Raw genomic sequence first — 26,140 nt, forward strand, 5'->3', positions numbered from 1 at the left:
CTGCCAGCTAAGGGGCTTTATTAAGACCTAAAATACCAGTCTTAATAAATGACCGCCATATTGTACATCCTAAAAGCCTTCTATTTTATCCACTGACATAAGACAGGCCCTGGATTCTGCTGAAAGTTCTGGTAAGAGTAAGGTCACATGGAATTTTATTACTTTGATACCTTCTTTTGTGTGAAATCAAAATATATCATGGCTGTAAAAAGACAGTAGAAATAGTTATACTTTGCAGCTAAGGCTACTTTCACACTGGCGTTTTGGCTTTCCTTTATTGAGATCCGTTCAGGGCTCTCACAAGCGGCCCAAAACGGATCAGTTTTGCCCTAATGCATTCTGAATGGAAAAGGATCCTCTAAGAATGCATCAGTTTCCGCTTTTGAGGTGGACACCAAAACGCTGCTTGCAACGTTTTGGTGTCCGTCTGACGAAACTCACTGACACAATAGAAAACGGATCCATCCTTCATTGACTTTGAAAGGTGTTCAAGACGGATCCGTCATGGCTATGTTACAGATAATACAAACGGATCCGTTCTGAACAGATGCAGATTTTTGTATTATCTGAACGGATCCGTCTGTGCAGATCTATGACGGATCTGCACCAAACGCAAGTGTGAAAGTAGCCTAAAATAGCCAAATAATTAATTTTTTTTCACGATTTCTTGAAGGGCTATAATTTAAATGTACTGGTCAGTCAGCGCTCCAATCCGTCACTGCAGAAGAATAGATTTTTCTTGAAAACCAAAATGAACAAGTAATGAACATAACCTACTTTCTCCCACAGAATCGGGATATAAAAATAGCTAATTTCATGTGAAAGTTATTTTATGTTCATCCCAGTATCCAAGGTAAATCGTGATCCTTACTTATTAATGCAAAGATGTATCCCTTTTTGCACTCTGGGATCTATTCCTGCATTTTCTTTAACCTTTTCACTGCCAAGGACATATGTATACCCAGAATCTTGACTTTCAAATGCTACCAAGCTCAATATTAAAAAAGAGTTGGCTAATTTCCAATGCAATTTTGTCAAAATGTCATATACTGTATACTGTCCACCAGCTGTCCCGTTGGAGGGCCCTGGCTTTTCTGGTTCTAGTAAAATAAACATACTCACCTGTCATTTTCTACGTCCATGGGCTGCAAGAAGGTGGAAAACCCTTTCTTGGGCTATTCCGGGGTGCCTACTATTCTGCTCAGGCACTTAACCACAAATGGACGCCTACGGCCCATAAACTGATACAGGCACTACAATCTCCTATACCTGCATATGCGTCCATTTGGCATCCGCACAAAATGGGTGGAACACAGGGACTACCAGAGGAAGTGGTCGCCACCATCCAGCAGCCCATGGACACGCAGGTGAATGTTTACTGCACTGAAACCTCAATTTTCTGAACATATGAGTGTGGGGCAGAACATTATTATTTTTTTATTCTGGTTTTATTTGCGTTTGCCAAAGTGTGAAAGGGTTCACGGGAACATACACCTTCACAACACTTTATTTTATTTTTTTATGGTTCCAATACATCTAACATGACAAATCTCCATTGCAAAATCACATCCGAATTGACAAGATTTGTGGATTCTATGGCAGATTTGTCCATGGCATAAAATTATATGGTGTGCAAATTCATCTGTAATGGGTCCTGACGTGCAATGTGCGTTGCTTTATGTACAGTTTAATGTGTAAGGACTACACCCAGAGGTCTGCTCTCTCTTTACATACTCCAATATGAAACGCTCACAGACAGGGAATGTAATGGCAGATTAGGCATTTTAGCGTTAACTGAAAAACAGCTGCTTTACAATAGTTTTCCCAGCAGTTGTTCCACAAATTCAGCAGCTGCAGTTTTGCAAAATGTTATTAACTCAGGATTATTTTGATGGTGATGAAACGGTCCCTGCATTCTTACCACATTACACAGCTAATACCAAGTGAAAAACTGGCATTATCTGTAGCACAATGAAATGATTATGTCTTACAGTCAAGTCAAACAATGGCAGCTCTGGCAATCGAACTGAACATGCTTTGCTCCTCGGAGCAGGAAGGAAAAGTCGTTTCCTAAGGAGCCGTAACATATTGTGTCCCATCAAACTTCAGAGACCGCTGCGGCGCCTTTCTAAGCTTCCTATTCCTGCATTACAAGATTGGCTTTACTCCATTTCCTCTAAAAAGAGTTTTATCAAAGTCCATTGAAAAAAAGATCTCAGCCTCTTCTTTAGGCATTAAAGCTCATCTACAAGTGCATCTCAATAAATTTGAAAATCATTGAAAGTTAATTTATTTAAAAAAATTATATTCAAAAAGGGAAACATTCCATAGATTCATTACACACAGAATGATCAAATGTTTTTTTTCTTTTAATGTTGAGGATTATGGCTACTGAAAACCAAAATGTTAGAATCTCGAAAATGTTAAAATTATATAAGATTTTTGATACAGGGGATGAGGAAGCAAACGCGAAACACGTGTAGGGATCCAGGACTACTTGGTCTGTATTCACTTGTATTGTTTATTTTCCCCAGGTCATTGTTTACGTTGAGCACTATGCACTTTGTACATTTTTGACTGTGGGCTGTGACTGAGTATACTCTGCACAGCTTGGGATTATTTATTGCTACATTTTACAACAGACCTGTAGGAATTATCCTGTGTGGCTTTGTGCTGCTTATATATATATGGATATGTATGTTTTAACAAATGTATGTCCAATAAAAGATTTTTGTATTTATTTAAATCATGCTACTGAAAAGTATGTACAATATATGCACCGCATACTTGGTCCTTTTGCATGAATTACTGCATCAATGCGGCGTGGCATGGAAGCCCAGGTTGCTTTGATAACGGCCTTCAGCTCGTCTGCATTGTTGGGTTTGGCGTCTCTTATCTTCCTCGTGACAATACCCCATAGATTCTCTATGGGGTTTAGGTCAGGTGAGTTTGCTGGCCAATCAAGCACAGCGATATCATGTTATTAATCCAGGTATTGGTAATTCTGGCAGTGTGGGCAGGTGCCAAGTCCTGCTGGAAAATTACATCAGCATCTCCATAAAGCTCGTCAATATATGGAAGCATGAAGTGCTCTAAAATTTTCTGTTAGAAGGCTGCACTGACTTTGGACTTGATATAACACAGTGGACCAACACCTGCAGATGACATGGCTCCCCAAACCAGAATAAATCAAAAATAAAACTGCAGCAGTCGCTGGTCTTTTAATTATGCTGGTTTTTTCACCACCAATTGCTTTGGTGAATAAACCAGCATGAATTGAAGATCGGCGAGTGCTGCAGTTTTATTTTTGATTTATTCTGGATGATTTGGGGATGCTACAGACTAGTATACAACACTGCAGGCACCACCACCATAGAGACTTTTTGGTATAGATTCGTAAGTGCTGCTACTTTTATTCTTTTTTGAGAAATGGCTCCCCAAACCATTACGGACTGTGGTAACTTCACACTGGACCTCAAGCAACTTTGATTGTGCATCTCTCCATTCTTCCTCCAGACTCTGGGACCTTGATTTCCAAATTAAATGCAAAATTTACTTTCATCTGAAAGCAGGACTTTGGACCACTGCGCAATAGTCCAGTCCATGAGTGGCTTAAATCAAGGAGGGCGACAGTTGTAGTCCATGTCCTGGATACATCTGTGTCTGGTGGCTCTTGAAGCACCGACTCCAGCCAATGTCCACTTCTTGTTAATCTCCCCCAAATTGTTGAATGGACTTTTCTTGACAATCCTTTCAAGGCTGTGGTTGTCCCTTTTGCTTGAGCACCTTTTTCTACCACACCTTTTCCTTCAACTGAACTTTCTATTAATATCCTTGGATATAGCACTCTGCGGACAGCCAGCTTATTTAACAATGACCTTTTGTGGTTTACCCTCCTTGTGTGCCAATGACTGTCTGCTGGACAACTGTCAAGTCAACAGTCTTCCCCATGATTGTGTAGCTTACTGAACCAGACTGAGGAACCATTGAAGGTTTAGGAAACCTTTGCAGGTGTTTTGTGTTGATTAGCTGATTAGAGTGGGACACCATTTGGGTTTTTATTAGCTATAAGCCATATTCATCAACGTTAAAAGAAATAAAAACTTTAAATATATCACTCTGTATGTAATGAATGAATATAATATACGTGTTTCACTCTGGGTTGAATTACTGAAATAAATTACCAATTCAGTGATATTCTGAGTTACTGAGATGCAACTGTAAGACTGCACCACCAATATCTCTTACAAACTAAACTATGGCACATAGCACAATAAAGAGCATATGTTCTCAAAATGGTCTTTGGAATTTCTTTGATATGCTGATATGATATAAATGCATTGTGTAAGTGTTATCATTCAATGCAGTGTATGATAATATCACACAGCTAGAATTATTTATGCTTAGATGCATTCAGCAGACCTTTATAATCATAGTAAAAAAAATACATAAATAAAACATTAAATCCTTTTACCATGATGCCTTTGTGTCCCCCTTTTTTATTCTGTCTCCTGTTTGTAACATGAATTAGAAATAGGGTAGTACAGTGAAAGTAATTACCGGCCTCTTTATTCTTGCATAAAATAATTCCATTCCTGGTGCTGCAGGATCATGTGACCTACAGTCTGACCACTGGACTGATACAGGGTATGCAGTGTCAGCCAGAAGTGAGTCTTTCAATGCAAATCTGTGAGGTTCTTGAAGTGAGTCTTATAGACTTGCATAGAAATTATTACTTGTGCCTGACAAAACAGATCTGGTGGTTACACTGCGATTAGGTGATTAGGGCTGCAGTTAACGATTATTTGAATAATCGATTAGTTGTTGATAATTTAACCGATTAATCTGGAAAAAACACCGTTATGGGGGGCATCTGGGGATGACACACCGTTATGGGGGGCATCTGGGGATGACACACCGTTATGGGGGGCATCTGGGGATGACACACCGTTATGGGGGGCATCTGGGGATGACACACCGTTATGGGGGGCATCTGGGGATGACACACCGTTATGGGGGGCATCTGGGGATGACACACCGTTATGGGGGGCATCTGGGGATGACACACCGTTATGGGGGGCATCTGGGGATGACACACCGTTATGGGAGGCATCTGGGGATGACACACCGCTATGGGGGGCATCTGGGGATGACACACCGCTATGGGGGGCATCTGGGGATGACACACCGCTATGGGGGGCATCTGGGGATGACACACCGCTATGGGGGGCATCTGGGGATGACACACCGCTATGGGGGGCATCTGGGGATGACACACCGCTATGGGGGGCATCTGGGGATGACACACCGCTATGGGGGGCATCTGGGGATGACACACCGCTATGGGGGGCATCTGTGGATGACACACCGTTATGGGGGGGCATCTGTGGATGACACACCGTTATGGGGGGGCATCTGTGGATGACACACCGTTATGGGGGGGCATCTGTGGATGACACACCGTTATGGGGGGCATCTGTGGATGACACACCGTTATGGGGGGCATCTGTGGATGACACACCGTTATGGGGGGCATCTGTGGATGACACACCATTATGGGGGGCATCTGGGGATGACACACCGTTATGGGGGGCATCTGGGGATGACACACCGTTATGGGGGGCATCTGGGGATGACACACCGTTATGGGGGGCATCTGGGGATGACACACCGTTATGGGGGGCATCTGTGGATGACACACCGTTATGGGGGGCATCTGTGGATGACACACCGTTATGGGTTATGGGTTATGGGTTATGGGTTATGGGTTACTAGGACACAGGTCTGCCCTCATCATGCTGATATCTAGCCCTATGAATCAAGGGGAGTGTGAAAAGCACTGGGGTGTTTCAAAAGCAGCGCTCCAAGGATTCAGCCCTGTCCCTTTGTGCTCCAAAATACTCATTTGCATATGTAGAAAAAAGCGGATCTCTCTGCAGCTGTTTAACATACAGGCAAAAGAAAAGTGCCGTTTTAATCAGCATGATGAGCCCTACTAGGCAGTATGCCTGGTTTAATAGGGTTGATCAGAGCCTCTTTGAAGTGAACCTTGAAAATGTCACATTGAAAATGCAGTGCAGTCTGCAGGCAGCATGTTATAGAGCAGGAGGACCTGAGCAGAGTTACTGTACATATAGTTTTATAGGAAAAGATTCAGTGTAACTAGCAAGTTATTCAATTAAACTTTAGCTTTTGTTATACTGAGGGGCATGCGGGTGGGTCTACTCACTGACTGACAGCTATCTTTGTATGTATAGTCATGCAGCGTTATCTGTCAGTGAGTAGTCCCGCCCACATGACTCCTAAGCATAGAATGAACAGAGATTTTAACGAACATATTACTGAAACTTCTCCCTTTAAAACCTATACATCAAATCACTCTGCTCTTCCTGCTCTATATCATGCTGCCTGCAAAGGTTGCCTTTTAGGGGAAAGGATCATTTAAATTTGTATTTACAGCTATAACCGGATTCTGACGTCAGAGCTCTAGACCAGGGAGTTAATGATACGCACCAGGAATTGGCACTTGCGCATCATTGAGAATGGGATGCCGGGGCTGCCATATTCCTGTTGGAGCCGTTTTTTGCCCATGTACAAGAATGGGATATGTAAGTTTTTTTGATAATCATTTATTTATACACATTGGATTTGCTTAATTTTATGATTTTAAATGCAAAATGGTGATTTTTCTGGTGGTCACTACACTTAATGGGCATGTGTATGTGTATGGATAATAATATGAGGTATATTATGCTTGAGAAAGAATCCGTGAGATCTGAAATGTCGCTATGCTGCTATGGTGAATAAAGGAACATCTGCTATATGAAGGACATGCTGTGGTTTTCCTTACATACGATTTGACGTGGGACTTTGAGGTTGGAGTCTTTTGAACTGCAGGCATGAGATAAGTAATGGACTTTGATATTGTGGTGATTTATTGACTTGAATCTGTGTTGCCGGTTTGGATGTGAGATGCTTTACAGCAGCCAAATCGACATTAGAAACTTGTCTGAAGGGGACACATTGGGGTAGATTTTCTATTAATAATGCATCAGAATTTTGACGTAATAGTGTTAGTTTCTTTGCATCCTATAGTAACTGTTTTAGTCACTTTTAGACACCTTTCCTACCTAACCCGAAAATGGGCCATGGCTTCATGGGAACAGCGTGACTTAAATGCATCATTATGCAGCAAAAATTAGGCGCATTTTGTTGGAGTAAGATTATCAGGCATGAACGGTCCTACAAATGCGCGTTCCGGACAATCTGGATCAGCTGATGAACGACCAAAATGCTTGTTGATCTGGTGGAACTGCCGTTCCTGCAGGCAAGTAAATTATCGTTTTAGGGCAGCAGATCGTGCTGTCTAAACATCCATCTGCTGCCCGGAAACAGTACAGCTGTATGAGGATAAGCGATTGCAGTAGGTGATCCATGGTGGGTCCTGGTGTTATCTGTCTCCAGCTTACATTGTATTGTAATCCTGCCTGGGATGATGAGATGACTGCTGTAAAATGGTCTCCATAGAACAGGCAGTAGCAGCCTATATTTTATACAGATAATAGCATGGAAAATTAGTTTAAAAAAAAAATAAAAATGCTTTAAAACATACATGTAACACAAAAACTTGATTCTGACAGTAGGCCAGTTTCTGATGATACATTTCCTTTACGTCATCTAGCCTGGACACAACTAATATTATCCTTCCTCCTCCACTGTGCCAGTGAAGAGGAACAACAACTGATCAAGATGGCATTTATTGGTCATTACATGCAGCTGTCAATAAGTAAGCTAACGTTCCATCAGTTTTTCAGCACACCGTGCAGCCATTAACAGACTACAAGGAGTTAAGACTCCTTTCAGTAGCAATCTGCGTGGCCCCAATGCTTTTGGCCCCAATGCGACGCTGCTCAGCTGTGAGGCAGCAGGCACATGTGACAGCACCCTCAGTCCAGTTTACTAATTTCCAAGCGTACATACCGCACAAATTAAGTACATAAGAGTTAAAACAATGTGATGCAATCTAAGTGCCTAATGTGCCGGAAGATAGTAGCGAGGAAAAATATGAAATCTTCAGCTAATATCTGACCCTGGTCCAAGCTTTAATTACACAACAGAACTTTTACAGTAAATTCATAATGTATAGGAGGGCGACTTGGAAGAACTGCCATTTAGGCATTCACAAACAAAGTGACTAGATGGTGCAGAGAGAACGCATGGATCAATAGGCAAGAAGCTTTGTGTCTATGGGGAAAAAGTATTATATCGCAGAAAGTAAATGTATTCTGGAATATTACACCTGCAGTCTAAAGCTTATATTATACCAGGCGATTGTCGGGTCAATCATCGCTAACAAGTGTTCGTTAGCGATAATCCAGGAGTACGTTTATCGGGCAATGGGGATCTTTCAGCATGTTAAAAGATCTCCGTTTGTCAGCGGCAGATTGTGATGTCTAATCACGATCTGCTGCTGGAAAACAACTAGACAGCGTGGGGATGAGCGATGGCATAATGCTGTGAAGAAGACTGCTGCATGTAACAGCAGTGGTCTCACTTCCTTCTCAACAATCCCCTGCAGAATCGGGCAACTTAATACAGCCCTATCTCCTGGGCAGTATTAGAAGGCAGATACAATTAGACCACATATTTATTCTAGCACAATAGTATATGTCTCTTGTAAAACGTGGGTTATTTCCAAATGAGTATTGATCATAGATTTCCAAATGCCAGATTTGGCCCCAATAATATAGGCCGATGTAAAGTGTACAGGGAGTGTAGTATGTTCAATGGGTCAAGCGGTGGTGGCGGCATCACTTTATAATTGTGGGGAGCTGACTTTTAGGAACCCACTGATCTGGCGCCCTACCCCTTCTAGGTTTTCTTTGCACAGCGGCACTCCCAGTCACCTAGCTGTACAGGGAAGTGTGGCTCGCCCTATTGACTTCAACAGTTGGTGGCTGCCCGGAAACTGAGCAGTAAAAGAGATCACAGAGGGTCTTTATGAGGAATTTGTTTGGGAGCTACTGCACCTCTAGTATAAAAACACTATATGTATAATGCCATGTGTAGCAGATATACTGCAAACTCAAATAGGTTAGGGAATTATTCAGGTAATACATGTTTTCTGTCTAGAGAACAACAGAGTCAATACTATAAGCAAATCACTGAAAATCCATAAGGACAGTGACCTCATACATCAAATACATACATTAATCAAATTATCAAACAAGCTAAATTTCCGCATTTATGAATTACAGTTATTTTGTAATAAGACTTTTGTTTCCTTAAAGGGGTTCTGCACTTTCATTTAACTGATGATCTATGCTCTGGATAGATCATCAGCTTCTGATCGGCCGGGGTCCGACACCCGGGACCACTGTTCACTTAAATGGAGCTTAGTCGCGCCCACTCTAGTTCATACTAGTCGTGACGTCAGTGGGCCGGCGGCCTGACGGTAAACAGTGAGAAGGCAGTGGCGCTGCTGGAGCGCCGCAACCTTCTCAAACAGTTGATCGGCGGGTGTCCCGGGTGTCGGACTCCTGCCGATCAGAAGCTGATGATCTATCCAGAGGATAGATCATCAGTTAAATTTAAGTGCAGAACCCCTTTAAAGGGATGCTCTGGCTGGGACACTCTCGTGGTTATAGCTACATATAGATATATTTAAAAACAGCATTCTAAGGTATATAGTTATAGCAGAACAATGTAGCTGTTAATCCTCCGCCCTCTAATTGTAAATCGATAACTCTACAGAACCAGTGCTACACAGAAAACCTAATAAAGAGGGTGGAGCAGTTAAAATATAAACTGTAATATTGTTAATATTCACAATAGGTCACAGAACACATATCAGATTTGCAAATGAGACATTTTACCATTTCTTGAAAAAAAAAAAAAAAAATAATTTAGAACTTCAGAGCGGCAATGCATCTCAAAAACGTTGGGACAGGGCCATATCTACCATTGTGTAGCATCCCCTCCTCTTATCAACAGTCTGTAAACATCTGGGAAGTGAGGAGACCAATTGCTGGAGTTTTGGGAGAGCAATGTTGTCCCGTTCTTGTCTGGTGTAGGATTCTAGCTGCTCAATAGTCCTGGGTCTTCTTTACCATATTTGTGGTTTCATGATGCACCAAATGTGTTCTATTAGTGACAGGCCAGTTCAGCACCCGGACTCTTCTTCTGCACAGCCATGCTGTTGTGATGGATGAAATATGTACCATATTTTCCAGCGTATAAGTCGGGGGTCGTCTTATATGCCAGGTATAAGGCAGCACAGGGGAGAAGGAAGCAGTCCCTCCCTTCCCCCTTTGCTGCCCGCTGCCACCAATGATGAGAGAGGGACGGAGGAGGGGTTTGTGGTTTGTTTATTTATTGCATAAAAACGATTTTATAGATATACAAATTACCAGTACCGGTACCAAAGGGGCTGTCGCCGTTTTGTGCCCATCCGCGAGTTTATTCACTGAATTTATTCACTGCACTTGCGTTTCTTTAATCTTCTGAAGCACTCGCTCATTCTTGCTGTGAGGGCAGAGAGAATAGAGGAGACAGCGCCAACTAACTGCGCATGCGCTAGATTACGAGCGGCTTCAGAAGATAAAAAAAGGAAGTGCGGTGTATAAATTAAGAGAGGGGCGGCGCTGGGATCCAGGATTCGGGGCGCGGGTGGGCACAAAACGGCGGAGGGGCAGCCACTTGGGCACAAAGGTACTGGTAATTTGCATATCTATAAAGTCTTATACGGAGAGTATAGCCCAAACCCTATATTTTGAATGGAAAAGTTGGGGGTCATCTTATGCGGCCAGTCATCTTATACGCCAGAAAATACGGTAGTTTATCATTGTCTGGCCTGAAAGGAACATTGTCTGGATGGGAGCATATGTTTTAAAACCTCTATATACTGTTTAGCATTGATGCATTTACAGATCTATAAGCTGCCTCCCGCCATAGGCACTAATATTAGTGATGCAGGCTTTTGAACCATGAGCTGATAACAAGCTGGATGTCCCCTCTCCTCTAAAGTCCACAAGACACATTGTCTATGGTTTCCAAAAAGAATTCAAATTTTTAATCTTCTGACCACAGAACAGTTTTCTATTTTGCCTCAATCCATTTTAAATGAGCTATGGCCCAGAAAAGACAGCTGAATTTCTGGATCATGCTGACGTAAGGCTTCTTTATTGCAAGATACAGCTTTAACTTGCATTTGTGGGTTGCATTGAGAACTGTGTTCACAGACAATGATTTCTGGAAGTGTTCCTGAGCCCATGCAGTGATTTCCAGTACAGAATCATGTGTTTTTAATGCAGTGCCATCTGAAGGCCCGGAGATCATAAGCATCCAATACAGACTGTCAGCCTTGTCCCGTGCGCAGATGGATTTGTTCGTTGAATCTTCTGATGGTATTATGTACTGTAGATGGAGGCATATTCAAAGTCTCTGGAATTTTACGTTAGGGAAAATTTTCACTTGAATTTTCCACTATTGTTAGACGTAGACCTTTTTTCGCAGATTGGTGAGCCTCTGCAACTCTTTACTTCTGACAGACTCTGTCTCTCTAACATGCTCTTTTTATACCCAGTCATGTGACTGCAAATTGCTCCTCCAACTACAAACCGGATTCCAAAAAAGTTGGGACACTATACAAATCGTGAATAAATACTGAATGCAATGATGTGGAGGTGCCAACTTCTAATATTTTATTCAGAATAGAACATAAATCACGGAACAAAAGTTTAAACTGAGAAAATGTACCATTTTAAAAGGGAAAAATATGTTGAATCAGAATTTCATGGTGTCAACAAATCCCCAAAAAGTTGGGACAAGGCCATTTTCACCACTGTGTGGCATCTCCCCTTCTTCTTACAAAACTCAACAGACGTCTGGGGACCTAGGAGACCAGTTTCTCAAGTTTAGAAATAGGAATGCTCTCCCATTCTTGTCTAATACAGGCCTCTAACTGTTCAATCGTCTTGGGCCTTCTTTGTTGCACCTTCCTCTTTATGATGCGCCAAATGTTCTCTATATAAAATAAAGGCAGGGCAGAGTGCTGGTTGCAGTGTGCGATTGCATTTTGTGTTTTTACATTTATATCTTTATTTCGCCATAGCAATCTGCACCTGCTAGGGGTTGTGCGGGCTGAAATTTTCCATATTTTTCTCTTTGTAGTACGTATTGGAGGCGTGGCGATCTCCAAGCAGTCAAGCACACCTGGCCAGTTAATCTGCCCCCTGGAGGCTGGTTTTAAAGTCAGTATAAAACTGAGTCTGCTTATACAGCACCTACCAGTAACCATTAGGTTCCAGGAGAAGTATAAAGTGGGCTCAGCATGCATGTGAGTACTTGCATCCCTGGATCCGATGAAAGCTGTAATGGCACCGGACGGGGTTAAAAGCAGAGTGTGCTTGGCATGCATGCTGTACCTGCGCTCCCTGGACTTTATGTGGCTGTCATGGCCCATAAGAGGTAGGAACTAGTGTTAGGGACCACTCATGAAGGCAACCTTGACGCGGTGAGTGGCTTATTACGCTTTGGCCAAAATGTACACCAATGCCTTATTCAACATCCAGCATAAAGGCAGGGCAGAGTGCTGGTTGCAGTGTGCGATTGCATTTTGTGTTTTTACATTTATATCTTTATTTCGCCATAGCAATCTGCACCTGCTAGGGGTTGTGCGGGCTGAAATTTTCCATATTTTTCTCTTTGTAGTACGTATTGGAGGCGTGGCGATCTCCAAGCAGTCAAGCACACCTGGCCAGTTAATCTGCCCCCTGGAGGCTGGTTTTAAAGTCAGTATAAAACTGAGTCTGCTTATACAGCACCTACCAGTAACCATTAGGTTCCAGGAGAAGTATAAAGTGGGCTCAGCATGCATGTGAGTACTTGCATCCCTGGATCCGATGAAAGCTGTAATGGCACCGGACGGGGTTAAAAGCAGAGTGTGCTTGGCATGCATGCTGTACCTGCGCTCCCTGGACTTTATGTGGCTGTCATGGCCCATAAGAGGTAGGAACTAGTGTTAGGGACCACTCATGAAGGCAACCTTGACGCGGTGAGTGGCTTATTACGCTTTGGCCAAAATGTACACCAATGCCTTATTCAACATCCAGCATAAAGGCAGGGCAGAGTGCTGGTTGCAGTGTGCGATTGCATTTTGTGTTTTTACTTTTTTGGAATCCGGTTTGTATTTTTTATCAGTATCGCTTACTTTTCCAGCCTTTTGTTTCCCTGTCCCAACTTTTTTAAGATGTATTCCTACCATCAAGTTTTAAATGACATGTTTTTCATGAAATGGCAAAATGTCTGACTTTCAGCATCTGATATGTGTTCTATGCTCAACTGTGAATAAATTATGGGTGTAAAAGATTTGCAAATCATTGCATTCTGTTTTTATTTACATTTTCAGCATACCAACTTTTTTTTATTATTGGTGTTGCATGTGGATAGTCATATTAAGAAGAAATGCACAATGTTTTAAGATATTCTCCTCCCATTATGACATCAGATGTAGAGAGACACAACTGTGCGCTGAGTGGTACAGTTGCAGCGGAAACTGTACAATGCCCAGAATGTACTGTACACAGATTCTATGACTGACAATTAGACCTGTACATGACACGATAGTCGCCTTCTGTCGGCCAACTGTACAGCGTAGCATGAGAGTGTGCCTGGAGAAACTCTTCAAATCTGTTTGTAATATAAATCTGACTAATATAATGTCATTTTCTGACAATAGAAAGATAAAATACAAAACACAAGATACATTCCCTTTAACCAACGCCTCAACTGATGGCACATATGACTATCTAACGTGCATCTCTTATGACACACTGTATTAGAATAAATTATGTACAGAAGTCAGTTTTAGCCGCTACAGGACCGCCATACGCAGGATTGCGTCTTTGCGGCGGCCCTGTTATTCCGAGTGGATGCGCCGGCGCGTAATCTCGCGAGACGCGAGATTTCCGGTGAACGCGCGCACACAGGCAGGTAAACTAGCTGATCTACAGCCTGCCAGCGGCGATCGTTTGCTGGCAGGCTGTAGATGTGATTTTTTTTTTTTAACCCCTAAAAGGTATATTAGACGCTGTTTTGATAACAGCGTCTAATATACCTGCTACCTGGTGGTCCCTTTTGCTTGGATCGACCACCAGAGGCAGCTCAGTAATAAGTAGCACCAAACACCACTACACTACACCCCCCCCCCCCCCCCCGGGTCACTTATTAACCCCTTATTAACACTTGATCACCCAATATTAGACTCCCTGATCACCCCCCTGTCATTGATCACCCCCCCCCTGTAAGGCTCCATTCAGACGTCCGTATGTGTTTTGCGGATCCACGGATCCATGGATCGGATCCGCAAAACACATACGGACGTCTGAATGGAGCCTTACAGGGGGGTGATCAATGACAGGGGTGAGTGATCACCCCATATAGACTCCCTGATCACCCCCTGTCATTGATCACCCCCCTGTCAGGCTCCATTCAGACGTCCGTATGTGTTTTGCGGATCCACGGATCGGATCCGCAAAACACATACGGACGTCTGAATAGAGCCTTACAGGGGGTGATCAGGGAGTCTATATGGGATAATCACCCCCCTGTAAGGCTCCATTCAGACGTCCGTATGTGTTTTGCGGATCCACGGATCCATGGATCAGATCCGCAAAACACAAATACGGACGTCTGAATGGAGCCTTACAAGGGGGTGATCAGGGAGTCTATATGGGATAATCACCCCCCTGTAAGGCTCCATTCAGACGTCTGTATGTGTTTTTTACGGATCCACGAAACACATACGGACGTCTGAATGGAGCCTTACAGGGGGGTGATCAATGACAGGGGGGTGATCACCCCCCTGTAAGGCTCCATTCAGAGGTCCGTATGTGTTTTGCGGATCCACGGATCCATGGATCGGATCCGCAAATCAATGACAGGGGGTGATCAGGGAGTCTATATGGGATGATCACCCCCCCTGTCATTGATCACCCCCCTGAAAGGCTCCATTCAGACGTCCGAATGTGTTTTGCGGATCCAATCCATGGATCTGTGGATCCGTAAAACACATACGGACGTCTGAATGGAGCCTTACAGGGGGGTGATCAATGACAGGGGGGTGATCAGGGAGTCTATATGGGGTGATCACCCCCCTGTCAGGTTCCATTCAGACGTCCGTATGAACTTTTCCCATTGTTTTATACAAAGTTGGCATTTGACCGAGATATATATCTCACCCAGCATTGGTATATGTAAAATGACACCCCAAAACACATTGCCCAACTTCTCCCGAGTACGGCGATACCACATGTGTGTGTGACACTTTTTTGCAGCCTAGGTGGGCAAAGGGGCCCACATTCCAAAGAGCACCTTTCGGATTTCACAGGCCATTTTTTACACATTTTGATTTCAAACTACTTCCCACACATTAGGGCCCCTAAAATGCCAGGGCAGTATAACTACCCCACAAGTGACCCCATTTTGGAAAGAAGACACCCCAAGGTATTTTTTATGATGGGCATAGTGAGTTCATGGAAGCTTTTATTTTTTGTCACAAGTTAATGGAATATGAGACTTTGTAAAGAAAAAAAATTAAAAAAAATCATCATTTTCCGCTAACTTGTGACAAAAAATAAAAAGTTCTATGAACTCACTATACCCATCAGCAAATACCTTAGGGTGTCTACTTTCCGAAAGGGGGTTATTTGTGGGGTTTTTCTACTCTCTGGGCATTGTAGAACCTCAGGAAACATGACCGGTGCTCAGAAAGTCAGAGCTGCTTCAAAAAGCGGAAATTTACATTTATGTACCATAGTTTGTAAACGCTATAACTTTTACCCAAACCATTTTTTTTTTTTTTTACCCAAACATTTTTTTTTTATCAAAGACATGTAGAACAATAAATTTAGAGAAAAATTTATATATAGATGTCGTTTTTTAAAAAAAAAAAATTTACAACTGAAAGTGAAAAATTTCATTTTTTTGCAAAAATTTTGATTAGTAACAAAAAAAAAGTAAAAATGTCAACAGCAATGAAATACCACCAAATGAAAGCTCTATTAGTGAGAAGAAAAGGAGGTAAAATTCATTTGGGTGGCAAGTTGCATGACCGAGTAATAAACGGTGAAAGTAGTGTAGTGCAGAAGTGTAAAAAGTGGCCTGGTCATTAAGGGTGTTTAAGCTAGGGAGGCTGAAGTGGTTAAGGAAAGAAACAAATATAATAAAGCAGTATAATCTATAGCTTGCAATGAAAATGCCAATAGAAAAGCTTGGGCACAGAACAATGACATTTCTGTGTATGCTTTTAGCTGCAGGGGTTTGGATGTCTACAAGAAATACAGCACATACAGATATGCGGGGCAAGAATTTCTGCCCAATAGGCACAGAATGCCACTTTAATGCTTTTCTCCGTCGTTTAATTAACTGCAGCGGAATGTGGAACTGAGGATGACCTATTTCATGTGCGAACATCAGACAATGGCAGCGTGCAATTGTCTGGCTGTGTTGGCTTGTCAGGAGAATTATTTCTGCTTTCCAGTGTAGGCTCAAAACAAGTGCATGAACGTTCTGTACTAGAATAAGCACATACAAGGCCAGAATGTGGGGAAAAGGAAGGAAGAAAAGCCAAAAAATATAAAGATTTGGTATAAAACTTACGTTCTTCTTCTTTAGGATCTAGCTGTGTCACACTGACAGATAGCCGGTCAACGCGTTCTTGTAAAGAGTTCACTCTGAAGGAGAAGGTGTGGGCCTCATTGAAAAGCTCCCCGAATATATCTTCTGCATATTTACCTTAAATACAGGGGAAATACATTACATTACAGAATATGAACACTTAATTGGAATGTTTCCATGGTCTGGCAAAGTGGTATTCTATACAGAAGCATATACTGTATTTTAGAAACACTGGGGGTCTGATCTGAGATCTGAATGGGGGGGGGGTCTTATTAACATTGGAGGTTTGATCTGAGGTCTGATGTGAATCTTATTAACGTTGGGGGTCTGATTGGGGTCTTTTTTTTTTTTTTTTTTTTTTTTTTTTTTTTTTTTTTTTTTTAAATGTCCTTGTCTATAATCTATATACGTCTTATGGGCAGGTGTGTCTTATACAGAGAAAAATACGGTATATGCTAACTCCTACATAGAGTACGAACGGAATTTGCCCACATTTCACACAATATAAAACTTACGTGTTCAATACTTTCATAAAATCTTAATTAACAAATGTAATCAGTCATGAGAAAAGTATGTATCAATAGACACTAGTACTAGGGTCTGAATTTGTCATACAAGGGGAAACCTGACTGTCTAAACCTCTCGTAATATGTGCCACCAAGAAGGCCCATAACATTTGTCAAGAGGCGTCCTTGAAGACACCCTACTTAAACTGCATCATCCTTCTGAGGAGTTCCTTGAACCAGGGAGACTACTGCTCAGATAAAATAATGCCAGTGTAAAAGACATATCATATTATGGAAATGTAAGGCTAGTTTCACACTAGCGTCAGGGGACTCCGGCAGGCCGAGAGGCAGCTGCCGGAACTCCCCCCCTCATTATAGTCAATGGGGACGAAGCGGCAGTCCGGGGGCATACGTGAACTAGCGGCAGGACGGATCAGACATGCTGTTCACCTGCCGGAGTCCCCTGATGCTAGTGTGAAAGTACCCTAATCCATTAATCTGCCAAAAAAAGAATTAAGGTGGAGTTCACAGCTTTCCGGTCTTCTGATCCTTCGGGGGGGAAAAAAACTGATCAGGCAGGACTTTTTCTTCTGTCAAAAATAACTGATGTCTCATGGAACTAACAAACTGAGCACTACTGGTGCAAAAAATAAGACTGATCAGGTTTTTTTTAACCATTTTTCTGACATATGAAAAGAACGGAAAGCTCAACACAGATGTAAATGAACCCTAATACAGGGCTAATGGGACAGGTACTGCAGCTCTGTTTTAGCCAGGCACAGCCACTACAGAGTATAGTTCAGGCACCTGGTTTCGCTATAACGGTTCTGGAAAATAGCTGATCGGTCAATCAGATATTGATGACCTATCCCAAGGTTACCAATAGTAAAGTCCCAGAGGGCTCGTTTAATTGGAATTTATGCTAAAAATGCTTTGAAAATGTCACTGCCCTTCAGAGATGGAGTACAGGCTAAACTGAATGCAAAAAATATAAAAAAATAAAATCTACTTTAAACTAAAAAGGAACTGTGAATTTTACCTTGCGATATTAAGCCAGAGTGTAGTGAGGAGAAGGAACTGTGATTGAATTCACACTTACGCCTAGATTAGACAAAACTAAACAATGATACTGAAAGGAAAATCATAAAGCATGAAGGCTGCACAGTAGTACACATAGACATACGGCCTACATGTGCTACTATATGATTTTTTTTGAATGGATATCAGAAGGTTAAAGGGGTTTTCTAGGCAATTTATTTAACAAAAATAATCCCTATTTTGCCTACTCTCGTCACTGTCCAAACAATGCATCTGGTGTATTCGTAATTTTACTAGCCAACACTTACTTTTCAGGGGACTTATTGAATATCTCAGAACACCTTACAGTTACAACAGGCACTGAAAAACGTCAAATCCCAGAATGCACTTCTTTCTCTGTGCCTTCCCCCCATCCCTTGCCTCCGTAAATGCATCTTCCCCGTGAGCTGAGACCAATCAGGTTGGCACACTGACTCTGCTCAATAATAAAGCCAGCCCCCTGCTGTCACCTGACTGGCGATGAGTCGACACAAAGTAGGGGTAGGCAGGCCTTGGTCACAAGTGATGCGTCACGGGAAACTACATAGCTCCCAGAACCATGTGACTGCGTAGAGAACCACTGCAGCAGTAAAACTATATTATTAAGTATATGACTGTTATAAAACCAATGCTTATTACTTTTGGGCTATTATTTGTGTTTTAATTCCTTAAACTTTTTCAATGTCTCTGCATCCAGTCAATGAATGTATTTGCTGAAAGCTGAAACCTTCTCACAGTTCAGGTTTTCTGGGGTATTTGGTCAAGACATTGCTCAGTGAACAAACCATCCTGCGCTCCAGGAAGATACAGGCTCCCTTCAGAAATACATTAAAGTGAGCCATCAGGTTAGAGGACCGATTCTGATTTATGGATTGCGAATAATATAATTGTAGCCTTGGGTCAGGACAGCTTTCCAGCCTCTGGATATAAAACAGGTATGGTATGAGCTGCAGAATTATGCCTCCATCCAGTATTACCGGTTTTACCAAGAATCTTATTAGAATTACTTGAAGGGAACCTGTCACCAGTTTTATTGTGTCCTAACTAAGGGCAACATAAATAAGTGACTGATTCGCTTAGCAAAATGCCGGGTCACTTTCTTTAATTGACCCAGTCAATCTGCCACATCTTGTATTGAAAAGCTCCAGCTCATAATGATGAGTCCTGAATACTCATGAGCTCCTGACTCTCCCCGCCCCCCTGCTGCTGAATGACAGATATTTTCCATATGAATCAGCAGCAGGTGGGCAGAGGAGTGGCTATAGCTGGTAATTAAATATACGCTGGACTCACTGACATCACACTGGACTCGAATCAGCTCATTAGCATGCGGCATCTTTGTGTGTATATTATGAGGTAACCATCTGTCACACCAGTAAGTGAATACATCTAAGGCACTTTTTAGAAGTTAATGATTGTATATAATTAGTTAGATTATAATCAAATATCCACATGACAGGTTCCCTTAAACAGCAGGCAAAAACACACAATCACATACAGTGGATATAAAAAGTCTACACACCCCTGTTAAAATGTCAGGTTTCTGCGCTGTAAAAAATGAGACAAAGATAAATCATTTCAGATATACTGCTCCTGATGAAGGGGGTACTATGACCCCTGAAACGCGTTGAGCCTTATTTTAAACCATTAAAGAGGATTGATTACATACCCTTGGATTTGTCTGCTGCTTTACCAACCAGGCTGTACACCCAGGTCGTAGACGTAAACCTCTAACAAACCTACACGCGATCCCGGCTTAGGGGGGTTACTTGCCACAGGTGCCTCAAGGTCATCCTGTTGGCAACCCCCCCTGTGAAGTGAGTGGATTTTTAACATTGTTTTAATTTTATCTTTATTTTTACCATTATATGTTTTGAACGATTCTAAAGAATTCACTCAATTTTTATGCATGTATATGTGATTGATTTTCAGGTTTTTAAGAGTTTACCTAATACTACTGTTAAACGTCATCTTATTCCTGTACCATTCACCTACCCACCACTGTGCGCTACCCATCAGCCCACAGCACCTCAACTTGGGTGATTTTTTCGATACTAATAAGGACTACCTGTACCACCACCCACCTACACCATGTCATTTGGGAATTTGGCGCTCAACCGCATCCTTTTTTTTTTTTTTTTTTTTTGTGACCGGTGTGACACTGGGGGTAGGTGACTACCCCTTGTTCCCCATCTATCACTGATTCATCCTGATACCTGCAGCCGGACTTTAGACGTCTGAAGAGATGATGGCCCGGATGGGAGTGGTCATTGGATATTTTCAGAGCCCTGGAGCGCAGTCTGTCATGGAAGATAGAGTTAAGGGGTGGTAGTGCCAGTCGGGTAGGTCTCTCCGCCGAGTTGATGACCCTTTGTAGTTTGCCCTTGTCACTGGCTGATGAGCCGGCATACCAAACCAGGAGAGAGGAGCACAGTACCAACTCGATGGTGCAGGAGTAGAAGGACTTCAGTAGGTCCTGTGCCATTCCGAACTTCTTCAGTTGTCGAAGGAAGTATAGCTGCTGGTGAGCCTTCTTTATGATGGACGAGATGTTGGGACGCCAGGATAGGTCCTCAGAGATTGTCGTGCCTAGGAGGCGGGCGCTGGGTACCCTTGTGACTTCAGTTCCGTCAATGTAGGTCGTGGGGGGGGGGGGGGGAACTACCCTTCTCTTACTGAAGTCGATGACCAGCTCGACTGTCTTTGTGGTGTTTAGGACCAGATTGTGCACGCCACACCAGTTGCTGACCCTGTCGATCTCCTTACGGTGGACCTGCTCATCGCTGTCGCTAATCAGGCCCACGAGTGTGGTGTCATCTGCGAACTTGATGACTTTAACTGAGGCCTCCTCCGATCTGCACTCATTCGTGTACAGAGAGAACAGGAACGGCGATAGTACACATCCCTGAGGGGCGCCAGTGTTGGTGACCCTCTGTTTGGAGGACAGATTGCCTAATCTGATGACCTGGGACCTGTTAGTGAGGAAGTCCATGATCCAGTGTCGTAGTGTAGGGTGGACATCAAGCGCCGTGAGGTTCCTCAGCAGGATGCTGGGGGAGATGGTATTAAAAGCCGAGCTGAAGTCTAGAAGGAGGATTCTCGCGTATAAGTTGGGTTTGTCAAAGTGTTCAGTGACGTACTCTAGACACATGTTAATCGCATCATCAGTGGATCTGTTTGCCCTGTAGGCAAATTGCAGAAGGTCCAGCTGGTCCAGAGTGGCGGGCTTCAGGATGGAGAGGACCACCTTCTCCAGGGTCTTCATGACCACCGAAGTCAGAGCCACGGGCCAGAAGTTGTTTAGATCAGAAACGCCCTGTATCTTCGGCACAGGGATGATAGTTGAGTTCTTAAACCAGGCGGGGACGTGACCCTCCTTAAGGGATACATTACATTTTAACAGGGGTGTATAGACTTTTTATATCCACTGTACTTACAGACATAATAAAGCCATACCCTTGCTACAAGATATACACGTTCAGAGAGCCACAACAGATGTACCTTCAGAGAGCCACAACAGATGCACCTTCAGAGAGCCACAACAGATGCACCTTCAGAGAGCCACAACAGATGCACCTTCAGAGAGCCACAACAGATGCACCTTCAGAGAGCCACAACAGATGCACCTTCAGAGAGCCACAACAGATGCACCTTCAGAGAGCCACAACATATTCCAGTTACTACTCTACTTAATCTAAGAGCAATCATAGCTACAGAATAGTTAACAAACCATTGCACAAATATGGCTAAACCTAAATGATACAATATGCTTTGCTTTAAATATCTACATATGCGGAAAGTCACCAGAACTGTGTATTTTCAGATTTCAGCTGGGACTTAATGTGGAGGATGAATTATTTTTAGCAGAGCTCTTTATTTAGTTACTTGCTGGTTTTATTATTCTCCAGCTTTCCTTCTACGACAGCTGGCAGCCCTTTAAAGGGAACCTGTCACTACAAAATGCAGTCCAATCTACAGACACCATGTTATAGAGCAGAAGGAGCTGAGCAGATAGATAAATAGTTGTGGGAAAAGGTTCAGTAAAACTTGTAATTTATACATTTAAATCTCTGCTATATCTGACTTCAGCTTCACAATTAGACCTCACGCACAAGACTGTAGTTTTAGTACATATCCAATCAGCATTTTTTTTTGCGGATCGCACATGGACCCATTCATTTCTATGGGTCTGCAAATGATAAAACATTTCCTATTCTTGTCCGTTATGCATACAAGGATAGGCATCTCTACTGATGGGAGTGAGAAAAATGCAGAATGCACCAGGATGGTATCTGTATTTTGCAGATCCGCGGTTTATGTACAGCAAAATTGATATGGTTCTGTGCTTGAGCCCTTATAAGCATTTCAGTTTTCTTTTAACTCTTATTGACAAATGCATCAAGTTTATGCAAGGACTACATTTTTAGTCTGTTGACCCTTCTTTTTCAAGACTTCTGCAATTCGCCCTGGCATGCTGCATATCAGCTCCTGGACCAAAACCTGACTGAAATCAACTGAAATATCAAACCACTTCACTTTCCATGCATAGTGCATTAATCCTTTTTCAATTCTTTAAAAACAATGCAATGGACACAGAATGATCAGCAGATTATTTTTTCTAATCAACATTGTGTATCTGAATAAGAAGTTATCACCCATGGTCATATCAAATCCATATGAAGTTGGTGATTGTTTTCTGGTGTCAGCGGTCTGACTGGGCAACTGTTCATCACAGAGGAAGATCTGAATAAGAAGCTATTTGACGACTATTCCATGTCCATTCTTTTTTTTTTTTTTTATGGATTAAAAGAGGCATCCCATTCTTGCCTAATCAGTGCTTGCTGTTGCTACAATGTCTGTGTTTTTGTTCATCACCCGTTTGAGGAATGACTACAGGTTCTCAATGAGTTTGAGATCTGGAGAGTCTTCTGGACATTTTGTTCATCAAGCCACTTCGTTTTCACTTCAGCCTTGTGACATGGTGCTCCATCGTGCTGGGAAAAGCATTATTAATCAGCAAACTACTCCTGGATGGTTGGGATGAGAAGCAAACCCACACATGAATGATCTCAGGACACTTTACTGTAGGCATGCACAGTGAGGCGAAGGCTTTTGGAGAATGGCGTGGTATCAAGAAGGACAGCAAATACTGCACTTCTCTCTAAGGCTACTTTTACACTAGCGTTAATATTTTCCGGTATTGAGATCCATAATAGGGTCTCAATACCGGGAAAAAACACCTCAGTTTTTGTCCCCATTCATTGTCAATGGGGACAAAACGTAACTGAACAGATCGGAATGCTCCAAAATGCATTCCGTTCCGTGTTGTTGCGTTCTCATACCGGAGAGCAAACCGCAACAAGCTGCAGTTTTCTTTCAGTCATGGGATGCGGCGCAAGACTGATCCGCCATGACTCACAATGCAAGTCAATGGGGATGGATCCGTTCCTTCCCGACAGTCGGCTGCTCATTCAGTGAAGGGGAAAGCTACATTTACATGCAACGATAACATCCACATAACAATCGCTCATCCTCTTACAGCTGCATTGTTTCTGGGCAGCAGATCGCTGTTTAGACAGCACTATCTGCTGCCCAGAAATGATAGTTGGTGTGCCTGCACGAGCGACAGAATCACCCGATGAACGAGCATTCGCAATAACGTTCGTTCCTGATAATCTCATTACTGCAAATTTACCTTTACCCATTAAAAGGTATCAACCACTGAGGAATCTCAATCTTTTTTTTATCTGATAAACTCCAAGCACTGATTAGGCAAGAATTAGTCGCCGTCAGTCAGGATTCGGCCCAGAAGCCGATATGTAGCAAGCTGGGGCAAATTGCTGAAGTCTTGAAAAACTGTACTTATTGAGTCTTTGCATACACTTGAGGTATTTGTCAAGAAAAGTAAAAAAAAATAAATAAATTACGAAATGCTTATAATTTTACTTCAGTATACAATAGAAACATCTGACAAAAAGATTGAAAAACACCAATATCTTCCACAGACTATACATAAAGAAGAGCACAGAAAGTAAAATATACTTACTCAGGCTACTGAGCTGTCTAATAATATTTGCCAAAGAAATATTTGTCACACATTCTAATTCGTTCTTGATCCCCCTTGGCAGGACAGTATGGCACAGATGCCTGGGATCGATGTTTCTTTTAACGAGCGGCATCCTTGTTGGTCAAAGTAGTTAGCGTCTTACCTGTAATTTAAAAAAAAAACACGGGTAATATGATTTTGAAGAAATATATATACAGTATATATTTGAAGCTATATTGTAGAAGGCCACTATGACTTCAGGAATACCCTCAACTGAAAGGTTCTAGGGTTCTTAAAATTTTATACTTTTTCCCTCTCAAATATAGTGTTGGGAGAAATGTCTGGCAGCTTCCTCTCCCTGCTCCACTGTAATAACATGCTCAATAAACATACAGTACAGACCAAAAGTTTGGACACACCTTCTCAAAGAGTTTTCTTTATTTTCATGACTATGAAAATTGTAGATTCACACTGAAGGCATCAAAACTATGAATTAACACATGTGGAATTATATACATAACAAAAAAGTGTGAAACAACTGAAAATATGTCATATTCTAGGTTCTTCAAAGTAGCCACCTTTTGCTTTGATTACTGCTTTGCACACTCTTGGCATTCTCCTGATGAGCTTCAAGAGGTAGTCACCTGAAATGGTTTTCACTTCACAGGTGTGCCCGGTCAGGTTTAATAAGTGGGATTTCTTGCCTTATAAATGGGGTTGGGACCATCAGTTGCGTTGTGGAGAAGTCAGGTGGATACACAGCTGATAGTCCTACTGAATAGACTGTTATAATTTGTATTATGGCAAGAAAAAAGCAGCTAAGTAAAGAAAAACGAGTGGCCATCATTACTTTAAGAAATGAAGGTCAGTCAGTCCGAAAAATTGGGAAAACTTTGAAAGTGTCCCCAAGTGCAGTCACAAAAACCATCAAGCACTACAAAGAAACTGGCTCACATGCGGACCGCCCCAGGAAAGGAAGACCAAGAGTCACCTCTGCTGAGGAGGATAAGTTCATCCGAGTCACCAGCCTCAGAAATCGCTGGTTAACAGCAGCTCAGATTAGAGACCAGGTCAATGCCACACAGAGTTCTAGCAGCAGACACATCTCTAGAACAACTGCTAAGAGGAGACTGTGTGAATCTGGCCTTTATGGTAGAATATCTGCTAGGAAACCACTGCTAAGGACAGGCAACAAGCAGAATGGACATTAGACCAGTGGAAATCTGTGCTTTGGTCTGAGGAGTCCAAATTTGAGATCTTTGGTTCCAACCACCGTGTCTTTGTGCGACGCAGAACGGGTGAACGGATGGACTCTACATGCCTGGTTCCCACCGTGAAGCATGGAGGAGGAGGTGTGATGGTGCTTTGCTGGTGACACTGTTGGGAATTTATTCAAAATTGAAGGCATACTGAACCAGCATGGCTACCACAGCATCTTGCAGCGGCATGCTATTCCATCCAGTTTGCGTTTAGTTGGACCATCATTTATTTTTCAACATGACAATGACCCCAAACACACCTCTAGGCTGTGTAAGGCTATTTGACCATGAAGGAGAGTGATGGGGTGCTGCACCAGATGACCTGGCCTCCACAGTCACCGGACATGAACCCAATCGAGATGGTTTGGGGTGAGCTGGACCGCAGAGTAAAGGCAAAAGGGCCAACAAGTGCTAAGCATCTCTGGGAACTCCTTCAAGACTGTTGGAAGACCATTTAAGGTGACTACCTCTTGAAGCTTATCAAGAGAATGCCAAGAGTATGCAAAGCAGTAATCAAAGCAAAAGGTGGCTACTTTGAAGAACCTAGAATATGACATATTTTCAGTTGTTTCACA

General features: G+C 42.5%; 1 protein-coding gene across 2 annotated transcripts in view; it reads right to left on the reverse strand.

Annotated features, from left to right (window-relative positions):
* Nucleotides 1-26,140, reverse strand: part of WASF1 (WASP family member 1) — a 152,939-nt gene that overhangs the window by 54,639 nt on the left and 72,160 nt on the right. For both annotated transcript variants that reach the window (XM_044289266.1, XM_044289267.1), the window contains exons 2-3: nt 24,307-24,469; nt 16,660-16,794 (exon numbers count right to left, since the gene is read on the reverse strand). In XM_044289266.1, the coding sequence (XP_044145201.1) occupies nt 16,660-16,794; nt 24,307-24,439 (268 nt within the window). In that variant the 5' untranslated portion in view covers nt 24,440-24,469. The remainder of the gene's footprint in view (nt 1-16,659; nt 16,795-24,306; nt 24,470-26,140) is intronic.

The sequence above is a fragment of the Bufo gargarizans genome, chromosome 4, assembly GCF_014858855.1.
Source record: "Bufo gargarizans isolate SCDJY-AF-19 chromosome 4, ASM1485885v1, whole genome shotgun sequence".
Taxonomy (NCBI): Eukaryota; Metazoa; Chordata; class Amphibia; order Anura; family Bufonidae; genus Bufo; species Bufo gargarizans.